This window comes from Hypanus sabinus, chromosome 10, assembly GCF_030144855.1.
Source record: "Hypanus sabinus isolate sHypSab1 chromosome 10, sHypSab1.hap1, whole genome shotgun sequence".
NCBI lineage: Eukaryota > Metazoa > Chordata > Chondrichthyes > Myliobatiformes > Dasyatidae > Hypanus > Hypanus sabinus.
The window spans coordinates 32,056,504-32,072,451 of NC_082715.1; the positions used below are offsets into that span (position 1 = coordinate 32,056,504).

At 39.3% G+C, this 15,948-nt stretch overlaps 1 protein-coding gene across 3 annotated transcripts in view; it reads left to right on the top strand.

The window, feature by feature from the left end:
- The window catches only part of rcan2 (regulator of calcineurin 2), a 334,948-nt gene extending 319,711 nt beyond the window's left edge, over nt 1-15,237 (top strand). For all 3 annotated transcript variants that reach the window (XM_059981615.1, XM_059981613.1, XM_059981616.1), the window contains one exon: nt 11,656-15,237. In XM_059981615.1, the coding sequence (XP_059837598.1) occupies nt 11,656-11,816 (161 nt within the window). In that variant the 3' untranslated portion in view covers nt 11,817-15,237. The remainder of the gene's footprint in view (nt 1-11,655) is intronic.
- The last annotated feature ends 711 nt before the right edge of the window (nt 15,238-15,948 follow it).

A 15,948-nucleotide genomic window follows, 5' to 3' on the forward strand; every position in this document is an offset into this window, starting at 1 on the left:
AAACATCGTTCTTGAACTTCTTGCAATGCTAGTGCTCGCAGTGTTGGGCAGCAGCCCCATTAGCAATCTCGTTTGAGCTCTCTCAGCCCAGTCTGGCAGTGCACAGTAGGGCCGTGTTTATTCTCAGCTTTTGACGTGAGATAGGGGAAGCTGTTGATAATTGGTGAACGCTATATTGCTCTGAGGGGAGGACAGTAGGCTGATAATTGGTGGGCGCTGTATTACACGGAGGGGAGGACAGTATGCTGATGAGGAGCGTGAAGAACATTTTCTGAACATTGAACGGACTCACCCAACTTGAGCTGTAACGTCAGCCTCTCCCTCTCGAGTTATCTCCCCCAACTTCCCCTTGTCGCTGACTGACTTATGGAAGCAAACTACAGGTTTGGTAGAAAATTAAGAGGAAAGTTTCATTCTAAAAAAGGAATTTTTTATGTGCCACAACTCAGCAGCTGGCCTGCTGCTTTGCTGTTGCTGTAAACATTGCAAGACATGGATTGTGTAGGTATTGTGAAGTTTTCATATTTTTTGTGGATTTCTTGTTTAGCCTTTTCTTGTTATTATTTTATCATTTTAGTAACTTTATTATTCAACATTGTCAATAAATTTTCATGTTGTAAATAACATTAATTGAAATCAGTTTACAACCTTAATTTAAATTGAATCTACTGAGCCTATGTTTAGAAAAATTAAATTCCATTTTGGCTTAAGCCAGTTATTAAAGTGACGCGCTTTACGTTTGCCTTGTGAATTTTAAAAATTTACGAAAAGGAAAAAAAGAGATTAATTTCAAGAAAGGTAAGCTAAGCTTAGGTACCTGCTTTTTTTCAAGAAAGGTTGGCTAAAAGTTCATTCACTACTCAACAGGTCACTGACAATTATTTTTGGATTATTATACCGACAACTTACTGATGTCGCTAATGTACTGTGAGCTAATGATATAATAATTTTTACCTTTGGGTTCCCTGAGACCTGAAAATTATTTCAAGGGTTCCTCCAGGGCAAAAAGGTTGAGAAAGGCTGGCCTAGACAAAGTAACCATTAGGCTCAACACAATAAAATCACTGTAACTAAAGAGATAGTGATGAGCAAACTAGAGGGCCTGAAGGTAGATGAGTCCCCTGGTCCTGGTGGGTATCATCCCAGGGTGCTGAGGGAATTGGCGGAGGTTATAGTAGACACATTGGTAATCATTTACCAATATTCTCTGGACTCTGGGCAGGTCCTGGCAGGTTGGAAGACAGCAAATGTTGCGTCACTTTTTAAAAAAAAAGATGTAGGCAAAAGACGGGCAACTATAAGCCAGTTAGCTTAACATCGGTAGTTGGGAAACTGCTTGAAGCTGTCATTAAGGAAGAAATAGCAGAACATTTAGAAAGAAACATAGAAACATAGAAAATAGGCGCAGGAGTAGGCCATTCAGCCCTTCGAGCCTGCACCTCCATTCAGTATGATCATGGCTGATCATCCAACTCAGAACCCTGTACCTGCTTTCTCTCCATACCCCCTGATCCCTTTAGCCACAAGGGCCATATCTAACTTCCTCTTAAATATAGCCAATGAACCGGCCTCAACTGTTTCCTGTGGCAGAGAATTCCACAGATTCACCACTCTCTGTGTGAAGAAGTTTTTCCTAATCTCGGTCCTAAAAGGCTTCCCCTTTATCCTTAAACTGTGACCTCTCATTCTGGACTTCCCCAACATTGGAAACAATCTTCCTGCATCTAGCCTGTCCAATCCCTTTAGAATTTTATATGTTTCAATAAGATCCCCCCTCAATCTTCTAAATTCTAGTGAGTATAAGCCTAGTCGATCCAGTCTTTCTTCATATGAAAGTCCTGCCATCCCAGGAATCAATCTGGTGAACCTTCTCTGTACTCCCTCTATGGCAAGAATGTCTTTCCTCAGATTAGGGGACCAAAACAGCACACAATATTCTAGGTGCGGTCTCACCAAGGCCTTGTACAACTGCAGTAGAACCTCCCTGCTCCTGTACTCAAATCTTTTTGCTATGAATGCCAACATACCATTTGCCTTTTTCACCGCCTGCTGTAACTGCATGCCCACCTTTAATGACTGGTGTACAATGGCACCCAGGTATACAGTGACACACTGGTGTACAATGACACTCCTTTCCCAGAAAGGAATGGTTCCATTAGACAGACACAGCATGGATTCAGAAAGGGCAGGTCCTGTTTGACAAACTTACTGGAGTTCTTTGAAGACATAATGATTGCAGTGGATAGAGGGGAACAGGTGGATGTCGTATACTCGGATTTCCAGAAGGTGTTTGATAAGGTGCCACACAAGAGACATACAAATAAGATACAGATGCATGGAGTTGGAGGAAGTGTATTGGCATGGATAGTGGATTGGTTAGCCAATGGAAGGCAGAGAGTTGGTATAAATGGGTGTTTCTCCGGTTGGCAGTCAGTGGTGAGTGGGGTGCCGCAGGGGTTGGTGTGGGCCCACAGCTGTTTACAATTCACATTGATGATTTGGAAGAGGGGACTGAGTGTAGCAGAGCAAAATTTGCTGATGACACTAAACTGAGTGGAAAAGCAAATTGTACAGAGGATATGGAGAGTCTGCAGAGGGATATAGATAGGTTAAGTGAGTGGGCCAAGGTCTGGCAGATGGAATACAACATTGGTAAATGTGAGATCATCCACTTTGAAGAGCAGATTATTATTTAAATGTTGAAAGGTTGCAGCATGCTGTTGTGCAGAGGGACTTTGGAGTGCTTGTGCATGAATCACATAAAGTTGGCTTGTAGGTGCAACAGGTTATTAAGAAGGAAAATGGAATGTTGGCCTTCATTGCTAGAGGGATTGAATTCAAGAGCAGGGAGGTCATGCTGCAACTATACAGGGTACTGGTGAGACCACACCTGGAATACTGTGTGTAGTTCTGGTCTCCATACTTGAGGAAGGATATACTGACTTTGGAGGCAGTGCAGAGGAGGTTCTCCAGGTTGATTCCAGAGATGAAGGGGTTAACCTATGAGGAGAGATCGAGTCGCCTGGGACTGTACTCTCTGGAATTCAGAAGAATGAGAGGGGATCTTATAGAAACATACAACATTTTGAAAGGGGTAGATAAGATAGAAGTAGGAAAGTTGGTAGGTGAGACTACAAACATTGGTAGACTACATTGGTAGGTGAGACTAGAACTGGGGACATTGCCTCAAGATTCAGGGGAGAAGATTTAGGATGGAGATGAGAAGAAACAATTTTTCCCATAGAATGGTGAATCTGTAGAATTCTTTGCCCAGGGAAGCAGTTGAGGCTTCTTCACTAAATATATTTAAGATACAGTTAGATTTCTACATAATAGGGGAATTAAGGGTTATGGGGAAAAGGCAAGTAGATGGAGCTGAGTTACGGCCATGATCTTATTGAACGGCAGGGCAGGTTGGATGGGCCAAATGACCTACTTCTGCTCCTATTTCTTATGTTCTTTTGATATTAATTAGAGAGCTGTATGAAAAGACTGTATGATTTTCTACTCATAACTGACCATTGATGTGAACAATATAATTGGAAGCAAGGTCTCGATGTTGACTTTGCCTTCAGTGTTGTTGTTCGGCTCATAGAGTTCTTCCACCAGTTTATTTTTCTTTTGATGAAATAAATTAACCTTACTTCAACTCTTGCCTGGAAGCTAAACAATGTTGAAGCAGCTTTTATGTAAGATTTCACATTTTTAAAAAACTGTTCGTAGTTTATGCGGTAGCACCATTTCTGGTGGATGCCCTGCCCTTTGGGAAATTATTAGTGCATTTACTATTACAATTTATCACAGCATGGGTGTGGTTTCACAAAAATGATGCCATTGCCAGTGTGCATGCTGTTCAGCTTATAGACACAACTATACTGATAAAGTCCTGCCTGCAACATGCATTGTTCGTAAAAAGAGCAAACCCTGCATTAAGTCTACAACGACGTATGAATTAGAGTGTCCCTGCTAGAACATCAGTGTTTTGCTGCATGATTGTTCCTTGCCTGACTGTTTACTGCACTTCTTCTACTAGAAATCATTTCTGTGTGATTTCCAAAAAAATTGCTTCTGGAATTTTTTTCACAGCGGAGTTCAAAGCTGTCTGTGATCTCTGCCTGTATCAGGAGTTTGTGCCTCAGAGTAGCCTGGGGCCACTTACCACACAGGAATTGATGTGTGGGGACACAAAAGGCTGCAGACATGCCACACCCATCTACCCACCTTTTTCCAACTCACATCTACCCACCTTTTTCCTTCTTCTCCTTGACACCTTGCACAACTGTACTCTGGTGCATGGTGAAGTCCTTGAGTGGTCAGTGTGGAAACGGTGTGATAGACACTCGCTCGGCCTTCAGCTGCTTTTGGGAATCTGAATCAGAATTATGCTTACTGTCACTGGCATATGTTGTCAAATTTATTAACTTTGCGGCAACCGTACAATCATCAAAAACTGTTGATGTTCAGTGACCTTTGCATGATCTTATTTTTTTGTTATGCTTTATATCTCTCTGTTACATTTTGTTGAAAAATCCATTTTGACAAAGGTTATGTAATGACCACTGCAGTTATTGTTACAAAAGATATTTAAGCACTGTAATTTTTAGACTGTGCGTGTGTCTCCATCAATAATTCCAATGACAATAGAACGAAACTGGAATCAGAAGTGTTCCATACATCCGCATTAAGGAAAATTTGTTCCTGGTATTGCAAAAAAAGCCTCTTCTGTTTTTTTTAAACACTCTAATATCAATCCATATTTAGATTGATTGTAAGCCTTTCTCCTTCAATGATTTACATCCATATATGATGTGGTTTAATTTATCCACATGAGACGGGTACAGTCAGGTCATTAGCACAGGGAATGATTGTTGTCGGGGAGACATACTGGATATCCGCGTAGCAAACAGAGAGATAACCTGCAAATCAAATGGTGACATTGTCACCTAGATTACAACTTTCTACACAGCACTGGGAAGTTTGAACGAGCTAGAAATAGGAATTAGCTAATCAGGTCTTGAGCACGCAGTTAGAATATTGTTGATCTTACTTCAATTTAATTTCCTTTCCTTTGATCTATATCCTTTGATATTCTAAACTAATAAAAATATGTCAGCTTCAGTCAAGAAATTGCAGTTGGAGTCAGCTCTAAAAGGTTCAAGATTCAAGATTGTTTAATGTCATTTACAATACACAAGTGTAAAGGAGAATGAAATAATTGTTACTCTGGATCTGATGTAACACAAAAACAAGTACAATTAGATAAAGAACTCAATAATAATAATACAATAAATATAAATACATAAGGTTGCTTATATACATAGAATGATTGTATGTTCATAAAGTGATGATAGGCACGGGGGTGTCTGTACATAAGCGACTGACAGGAAATGATAAAGTAGAGTTGGTTATCAGACAGGTGTTCCTGATTTTTGGTGCGTAGTCGGTCTTTGCCCTCTTGATGCCTAAGATGAGGTTTCTTCTGGCTGTTCTGAGAGCTGTTCTGTTTCCAGACTGAAGGCAGCAGCATCCCAGACTTCTAGAAGGGAGCACACTTCTCCATTAGCCAGGGCTTCTGGTTGGCCCATGAGATGACCACTTGCATCCTTTTGGAAAAGGGAAATCTGAATTTCTACTTCTCTTAGCTGATATAGTGTCAATAACCCACACCAAACAAAATAGTTTCTGGGAATCTATCTTCCCAGATGCTTTTTATCAAATATTTTATGGGAATCTGTCCTCTCAAATATTTTTTGTGGCCCTGCAAATTGACAAAGGAGGCTCCACAGGGATGGGGGTGAGCAGTTTGAAACGCATCATTTGCTGGCTTTCGACTTTTTCAAGTGGCTCAATCGAATCGCAGTTCATTAGTAAGAGGAAATAAAAATAAAATAGAAATGAGGAGGTGATAGAGAGGAGCTACAGGGAGGTAGTCACCCCTAAGTTTGGATGATGGAATTGATGGCTTTGTGCAAAGTTTGCAGATAAAATTGAGATAGGTGGAGGGGCAGATAGTTATGAAGAATTGGAGAGATTACAGAAGTACTTAAATAAATTAGGAGAATGGGCAGATGGAATACAGTGCCAGAAAGTGTATGGTCCTGCATTTTGGTAGAACAGATGAAAGGGTTGACTATTTTCTAAATGGAGAGAAAACACAAAACTGAGGTGCAAAGGATCTTGTGAGTCCTTGTGTAGGGTTTGCAGGTTCAGTCTGTGGTGAGGAAGGCATGTTAGCATTCATTTCAAGAGGACTAGAATATAAAAGTAAGGATGTAATGTTGAAGCTTGATAAAACACTGGTGAGTCCTCACTTGGAGTATTGTGAGCAGGTTTGGGCCCCTTATCTTAGAAAGGATGTGCTGAAACTGGAGAGGGTTCAAAAGAGGTTCATGAAAATGATTCCAGGATTGCATGGCTTTTCATATGAAGAGCAACTGATGGCACTGGGCCTGTCTTCACTGGAACTCGAAAGCATGAAGGCTAACCTGATTGAAACCTATCAAATGGTGAAAGGCCTTGATAGCGTGGATGTGGAGAGGATGTTTCCCATGGTGGGAGAGTCTAAGATCACAGAACACAGCCTCAGAATAGAGGGCTGTTCTTTTAGAACAGAGATGCTGAGGAATTTCTTTAGCCAGAGAGTAGTGAATTTGTGGAATTCTTTGCCACAATGCTGTGGAGGCCAGGTCTTTATGTACATTTAAGTCAGAGGCTGATAGATTCTTGATTGCTCGGGGCATGAAGGGATATGGGGAAAAGACAGGAGATTGGCTCTGAGAGAAAAATTGGATCAGCCATGATTAAGTGGCAGAGCAGACTCGATAGGTCAAATGGCCTAAATTTGCTCCTATATCTTATGGTCTTATGGTCTAAGATAAGAGGCCATTGTATTACAGGAAAGGCACTAGCATGGACAGAGGATTGGCTGATTGGCAGGAGGCAAAGAATAGGAATAAAGGGAGCCTTTCTTGGTTGGCTGCTGGTGACTAGTGGTGTGCCGCAGTGGTTGGTGTTGAGACCACTTCTTTTTACATTAGATGTCAATGATTTGGATGATGGAATTGTTGAATCCAGAAAGTATAGACAAGGGATCATGAACCAATCATAGAGGGACCAAAAGTGGAGAGAGTGGGTAATTTCAAGTTCCTGGCTGTCAAGATCTCTAAGGATCTAACCTGGTCCCAACATATTGATGAAGCTATAAAGACGGCAAGACAGTGGCTATCTTTCATTAGGAGTTTGAGGAGATTTGGTTTGTCACCTAAGACACTCAAAAGCCTCTACAAATGTATCGTGGAGACCATTCTGACAGGCTGCATCACTGTCTAGTATGGGTGGGGGGTGGGGCTACTGCACAGGATCAAAAGAAGCTACAGTAAGTTGTAAAATTAGTCAGTTCCATCTTGGTACTAGCCTCCATAGTATCCAAAATGTCTTCAAGGAGCAGTGCTTCAGAAAGGTGGTGTTCATCATTAAGAACTCCCATCACCCAGGACATGTCCTTTTCTCATTGTTACCATTAGGAAGGAGGTACTGAGGCCTGAAGCACACACTCAACGAGTCAGGAACAACTTCGTCTCTCTGCCATCCGATTCTTAAATGGACATTGAACCCATTAAATGGGCAACCTCACTTATTTTAAATATCATTTCTGTTTTTGCACTATGGTTAATTATACTGTTTAATGTACATATATACTTACTGTAATTTATTTGTTTTCTATATTATCATGTATTGCATTGTACTGCTGCCACTAAGTTAGCATATTTCACAAGAAGTGCTGATGATAATAGACCTGATTCAGATCCTGATTTGAATTTGTGCCCAAATTTGAAGATGATATGTAGAGCGGTGAAGGGGGAAGGTAGTGATATTGTGATGTATTTTGGTAGAAGGAATAAAAGAGTCAACTAACCTAAATAGGGAAAGATTCAAAACTCGGAGGTGCAAAGGAACTTTGGAGTCCTCATGCAGGAATCTTTAAAGGTTGAGTCAGTGGTGAGAAAGGCAAATGCAATGTTAATATTCATTTTGAAAGGACTAGAATATAAAAGTAGCAATGTAATACTGAGGTTTTATAAGATCTGGTGTGGCTTCATCTAGAGTTTTGTGAGCAGTCTTGGGCCCTTTATCTAAGGAAGGATGTGCCTGGGATTCTAATGCACTACTGTCTCTAGAGTTTATAAAGAATGATGTGAAAAACAAAAAAAAAACACCCAGTGAGCACAGTTCTGAGGTCAAAAAATGCCTTATTAATGAGAGAGGCCAGAGGAGAATGCCCAGACTGGTTTAAGCTGACAGAAAGGCGACAGTATATCAAATAACCAAGTGTTACAACAATAGTGTGTAGAGGAGCATCTTTGAATGCATAACACATTGGACCTGGAAGTGGATGTGCTACAGCAGCAGAAAACCATCAGCATACACTCCTGACGAAGGGTCACGGCCCGAAACGTCGACAGTGCTTCTCCTTATAGATGCTGCCTGGCCTGCTGTGTTCTATCAGCATTTTGTGTGTGTTGTTGTTTGAATTTCCAGCATCTGCAGATTTCCTCGTGTTTGAGCATACACTCAGTGGCCACTTTATTAGATATGGGAGGTACCTAGTGAAGTGGCCACTCAGTGTAAGAGGGATCTGATGATAAAAGTGTAAATGGCAAGAGGCATCAAGTACAGCTTCTGCCTCTCAGCAACACACACAAAAAGCTGGAGGAACTCAGCAGGCCAGGCAGCATCTATGGAGAAGAGTAAACTGTTGATGTTTCAGGCCAAGACCCTTCATCAGGAAAGATTCTGGCTCTTTCCTGCTGTGATGAAAGTTCTTCATTTCTCATATTAATGGTAAAGACCTGATAGATGGGAACCCCCAGTTAGAAATGTAAAGAATCTTTGTTCTTACCTTGGGGACTCACCGGAGTAAGTTATTAGCCTTTTGTATCTGTGACAGTCGGAGAGGTGCTGATTTTCCTTATGCCCTTTGGCATCTATGCATCTTGGTCCACTGCCTTTTCGTGTCATTGCACTTAAATCACCATCAAATGTCTTTCATTGCTTTTAGCTCCCTGTCAGCTCATGAGCACCTCCCAGGCTTTAGATGAAATAACTCTACTGGCACTTCTTATGTAATGCCAGCCGGGTGATGGCAGATGGTAGAGTAGTCTTAGCCTGGGGCAAGAAGCTGTTTCCCATCCCAACAGTTCTTGTCTTAATGTCACAGAGCCTCCTGCCTAATGATAGGGGGTCAGACATATTTTTGGATTGTTGGGGGGGGGGGGGAAATCACTGACAATGCTATGGGCCCTGCCAACACAGTGCTCCTGATACATATATCTAATGGGTGGAAGAGAAACCCAGATGATCCTCCCAGCGGTCCTCCCAATCCTCTGTAGGGACTTGTGGACTTGCAATTCCCATGACAGTTGGTAATGCAGCTGGTCAGGACACTGTCAATGGTGCTCCTGTACAAATTGGTTAAAATTTGGAGGTGGGAGAGCCTCACTCACCTCAATCTCCTCAGAAAGTGGAGATGCTGCTGTGCTTTTTTGATCAAAGAGGTGGTGTTGAAGGACTAGGTGAGATTGTCTGTTATGTGCACATCCAGAAACTTGGTGCCCCGAACTCTCTTCACAGAGGAGCTGTATACGTGCAGTGAGCGTGGTCAGCCTGCACCTTCCTAAAGTCCACAGTCATCTCTTTGGTCTTATCCACATTGAGACTCAAGCGGCACCGTTCTACCGGCGCCCTGCCTCATCGTTTTTGGTGATGAGGCCGACCACTGTTGTATCATCAGTGAACTTGATGATTTGGTTTGAACTGAGTCCCGCATCAGCAGGTGAACAGCGGTGTGCTGAGCATGCAGCCTTGTGGAGCGCCTTGCTCAGCATGATAGATCTGGAGATATTGCTGCCAATGTGGACTGACTGTGGCATTTCTGTCAAGAAGTCCAGGATCCATCTACACAGAGAGGTGTTGAGATCTAACGAGGACAGTTTACCCACCAGCTTCTGAGGAATGGTCATATTGAATGCTGTGCTGAAGTCAATAAGCAGCAGCATTGCATATGAGACACCTTTTTCCAGGTGAGGCAGGGTGGAGTGGAGTGCGGAGGCTATGGCATCATCAGTGGACCAATTTGAGTGATAAGCGTACTCTGAAGAGTCCACTGTAGCAGGAAGATGGTATTCAATGCTATCCATAACCAGCCACACAAAACACTTCATTATTATGCTCAATTCTACAGTCCTGACAACATTTCTATAAACCTGTTTTGTATAATGTCTAGTGCAATGCTAAAATGCAGTGATCATGCCTATATGCAATATTCAGTCTGTGGCAACATGTTTCATAAATTTTATAATCTGTGCCTCAACTAATTAGGGAAAATATCCGATGTGTCTCTTAAATGCCATATATATAATATTTGTTCGGCTATCTTCATGCACATGTAGATATAATCTTTGATGTATCTCTATTCCTCAACATCCTAGTATTTAGTGTTCATCCCTTCAGCTTGTTTTCATTCAGTAATGTGTTGCCTCACACTTCTGTAGGTTAAAATACAATCACTGTTTTCTGGTCACTTGACCAGTGAGTGGACATCCTTTTCACCATCAGTCACACAATTTGTCTTTGTATTCTCTGTGAATTTCTTAATCGTGCACCTGGCACTTAAGCCAAACCCACTGAACAATGTTGGGTCATTTTCTTGACCTTTTGTAAGCAGCTTGGTATTCCAGATTGTTAGGTAGCCATCTGAAACCTTTCAAGTAAGTGTTTTCCCATCATAGTTGAAACTTCAGCCCCATTCTGGATATCTTAATGGACTTTACAATGCCTGGTCTCCCACCCTTTGACACATCAGGGTGCAGAAATTCTGTGTAATCTGTCCACCTCCTATCCACATTAATGATGATGCCGGTTAGAGACCAAGTTGGTTTGTTCGAGTAGGCGCCACAGCAATAGGTACATATAATTTTAGAGAAATGTATACAATATACATCCTGAAATTCTTTTTCTTCACAAGCATCCACAAAAACAGAGGAGTGCCCCAATGAAAATTTCCACCTGACGTACATTCGTACAGGACCTTGTTTCTGACTTGCTCCTTGACAAGCAAAAAGGAGTTAAGAAGTGGGAGACATGCTGTTAGGACTCGAGATTTGCTATCACATAGGTTATGCTATAATGCACAGTTTGGATGTGGTAAATGGCTCATTTTGGTATTACCCTTCGCGACCCAATTTCAGAAAAAAATGTTCATAAGCTGCAAAATTTCAACAAATTTCACCTATTTATTTCACTGCCTAGGATATTTAAGATCACTTAAGTTCACTTAAAGATTTGGTAACACAAGGCTCAATGAGCAGAAGTATGGTGATAGTGATTCCCAACATACCTCACAACCATGAATTAACTTATGGTCAGCAAGCTCACCGAAACTAGGAAAATAAATGTCAACCAAATATTGCGGAAAAAGTTCCATTCTATTAAGGAAGGAATTCATCTTGAAAGTAACGGTTGGTCCCAATAGGTTACTCTATTTTCAACCTCTTAATCTAAAATGTTGACTTTGTTTCTCTTTCCACAGATGGCGCCTAAATGTCTTCATTTTCTGTTTCAAACCCTATTTATAATCTGTTTCCCTCTTCCTTACAGGGGAGAAGTACGAATTACATGCAGGAACTGAATCAACTCCCAGTGTGGTTGTCCACGTCTGTGATAGTGAAGCAGAGGATGAAGACGAACCGAAGAATTCTCCAAAACCAAAAATAATTCAAACCCGCCGTCCTGATCTGCCACCAGCAATGTCCAATTGAAATATTGATGCACAGTTTTAGTCAAAGTATCATCTAGTGCTCTCTGCTGTGGCCATACTCTGTTGAGAAGAACAATGGTCTGTTATTCACAGATGTATTTGTTTTTGAGCCCCTCCTGAGTTTCTAAGGCTTACCAAGATAGAATGGAATGGTTACTATGTGCATGCCTATTTGCTATATACAGATTAGTATCTGATCATATCATAATTCATTCATTTATGTTAGATTTGCATTAGTAAAACCCAGGAATAATTGTAAAGCTTGGCATTATAACTCCAAGATGAATATAATTTAGACGACTAAGCACATGGTAACCTGCTGTTCTGAAAATGATTTGGTATAACTGTTCGATCCAATTTTAAATTTGGCTTAAAGTCTTTGAGGCATATTGTGATTATGTCTGCTGTGTTCTCTGACTTGTTCAGGAAATGAAAAAGGTTAATGAGCGGTCTGAGTTTTACTTTGTTGGCACTGAATTGCCAATGATGTCCTTGGTGAAAGTCCTGTGAGGCATTAAAGATATGAGGCAACCTTGGGGGAAATACTATCTTTAATTTACACCAATGTGCAGTACATAATGTCAGCATCTTCTAATATATTCTTGTGAAAAGGTGTAACTGTAATTTGTATTTTTATCACTGTTTTATTATTGATAAAATGTACTGATTAAAGTTATATGCAATATACTTACTAAAATAGGAATGATAGACTGAATATAGACATGGACAGAAAAATAAGCATTATTATAGTCATGAAATTTCCAATCTACATATCTTTTCAGGATGAGTATCAATGGACCATATTATCATCTGTTGCCTTGAAATTTCCCATTGTCCCATTTCAAAACATCTTTATGATCCAATTAGCACAAAATGACCCAATATTCCATTTTATAGAAAACAGTTTTTAAAAAATAAAAGTAATTTACGTAACTACAGGGTTTTTAAAACTTTTTCGCATTTTCTCAGTGTAGCTTTTCTTTGACTGTGCTTTGTATATTACTGACACACAGTGTATACAATCAGAAGTGTCAAATTAATAGATTGAAAAATATGGTCTATGAGTTACTTGAAGGTTTAATGATAATTAGTGCACTTATTGTCTTTGGACATAAGTTCTAGTGGCACAGTTAAGAAGATATAAAAAACTAAACTAAACTTTATCTATCTACAGTTACAATAAACAAATTATCATTTTTCTTGATTCTGCTTTATTTTGATAAATTTGCATATATAACCAAAGACTGCAAATTGGATTAGAAACTCATTTAAATTAATCAGAATGTTATGACTTTTCAATCATATTTTCAAGTTTCATGCAATGAAGTATTTGTTTATGGCTCTCAATATTATATAGTTATTCACTTTTATTCTGGATAACCAATTTGCTTTGTTCAATTAATATTATCTATCATAATAACATTTAATGAGCATTTTGCTTATTGTATGTGTCACTGTTTCTGTGGTGTTTTGACATGTTGCAAGTAACTTTTCTTTTGGTTTCTACTCTACATTTTAATCAGCTACTATGATTTCATGAATATTCTTTTTTAAATAACATGAAAAAAACAACAGGACATTGGAATTAGATTGCCTAGGTGCAAAAATATCACAAAGGAAATGTTAAAATGTGCCAAAAGGCTACAAGAAGAACCAGTAAATAAGTCTACATAGTAAGTGTAATCATTCAGAATGTGGAAATTTTATAGTCCAATACAGTCAAATCTTATTATAGCAAATTCAATGATCGATTCATTCCACATTCTAATCTCATGAAACTGCGTTAAAATGAAGAATTACATGAATTCCATTGACAATGTTAAATTCCCATCTAATATTAAGCTAAGTGACATTTCAACTCAATTCTCCTCGATATCTTTCAGTCCTGGCTTTCGCTGTAACTTTCCCCAAACAGTTTGAAATTAGTGGTATTCTTTCTCAAAGGAGCCCTTTAGATCCCAGGGTTGTACTGTGTTCAGAAATCCTTAGGGGCTATCTTAAAGGGATGATTAGCTAATGATAATGAGATGCTTTGCCAAGTGACTAGAGCTTTTGTGTATAGTTAGAAAATGACATTGTTAGTAACTATTAGTATTGGATATTGTCTGTGTTATTATGTGTCTTTGCCACTTAATGGGTGCTAGTTATAATACTTTTTAAATTAATTGCCTTATATATGTATGTCTGGTATGTATCTGTCGTTATTTGGTCTGTGCACGGAACAGTGTCTTATTGTTCAAAATGGTGGTCATTGTGGCAGAATTGTACCCGTGTCTGATCAGAGATTTTGCAAAAGGCACGCTCTCTCAAACACATCTTTGAAAATCCCTTCATTCAATTATAAACACACTTAGGCTCGTTCAAATTTTGTGATTAAATAATCATGATTATTGGTCATATAAAGCAATGCCTCATTTAAGTCTCTTTTTAAAAATGCTATTCTTTCTTGCCTCTGTAACATGAAGCATTGTCCTTACAAGTAGTTTACGACACATTTGTTTGGTTACCAAATGAGTTGTGCTACATTACTAATCACTCATCACCTTATCGTGTAATTCTTTAAACAGCTCTTGTTGCAATGACCCTAAGAACTTGTGAATGTCAGGACAGGCATAATGAACACCACTGGAATTTGCATTAAGAGATGGCTATGAAACCATCAGCACTCAGTGCATTAAGTAAGAGAGGAAGTTTAGACATGTGTAGACAATGGCTGAAACCTGGATATCTCTGCATAATTTCGTGCACTCTGCTTGGCATGTTATGATCTAATACCCTACTCAGACTGCATTTCGACAACCCTCTCTATCATACTCTTAAGAAATCAGTAAACTAAAGCAAAAATAGGTTACTTATGAATTATCCTCACTTTAAAACACAGATTTTGGTGGGATTCTGTGCATACATTTAGGGTGCTTTTATTGGCATACTGAACCATTATAGCTCAACAACCTCTCTGGCCTTCAATAAATAATTTTATCTGTGTGGATTGCCACTCACTCAGAAAAAAAATTTCAAAATTACATTGATTTTAAAATAAAAAGCTATTTTATTTTAGTTTTCAAGTTTGTTTATGATATATCAGCTTTGACCTTCATCTCATGTGTATGTAAAATTCTTCATTTCACACTCTTGTAAAGAAAATTGATTTAACAAAAATATCATTTTTTTACTTCCTGGATTACTGTCTACAAGAATTCTTCATAGTGAAAGGCTGCTCAGTTTGCTTGTTGACATCAAAGTTTCTGGTTGCCAGAGAGCCCTTTGAGATAATACCTGACTAATAATGTAGGAAATGATAAAATCTATGCCACTGAGATCTTTGAGCTCGATCTTTGCGAATGGCTTTAAAATCCATTATTGCTTCATTGTTGGCTGCAAATCTCATGCCTGTGTAAATAAAAAAATTATTCATTTTTCCACATTGCCACATTGTTGTAGATTCTTGACGTCAGATCTAAAGTCAAAATATATAATAGGCATGTCAACAAGATTACTATCATTTTTTGTGAAGATCCAAGATCTTTTTTAAAATAGTATAGGGGTGTAGTAGAATATGCAATGCCGAAACAAATATCATGAAATTTGTTTCGCTTATTCAAAAGAGAAGAAAAATTACAGAATTATCTAGTGTTTTTATCTTTCTGCAATTCAAATGACATTCAATTAAGTTACCTATAGTAGCATGACAGCATGTGTTAAGGTCAGTCAAGGTTAGGGGGCAAAAAGTGGTTATTTCACTGGATAGAAAATGTGGCTAAAATGAACAAATATAAGATTATGTTTCAGGTATTACCGTGGCCAGCTACCTAAAACTGTGCAAGCTAATAAACTTGATTGAGCAAAATTTGAATTGCCAACTTGAATTTCCTTAGCATTGATTTAGCTCAGGAGATGACCTCCATTGTAATGACAGCTTCAGCTTTTGTTTGGCATTTATATGAATCCTTCGACTGTCCTTTGCTGAATGACCACTGCTGCCAGGGATGGTATCAAAGGAATTCATTGCTGTACATGGGTGAATTATCTATGAAGGTACAACTAGCACTGTCCCTTATTCACTTCTGTTTCGTCTTTTGACCAAGCACAGATGCAAAAACAATGGAGTAAAGTACCAGAAAGCAATGGAGCAC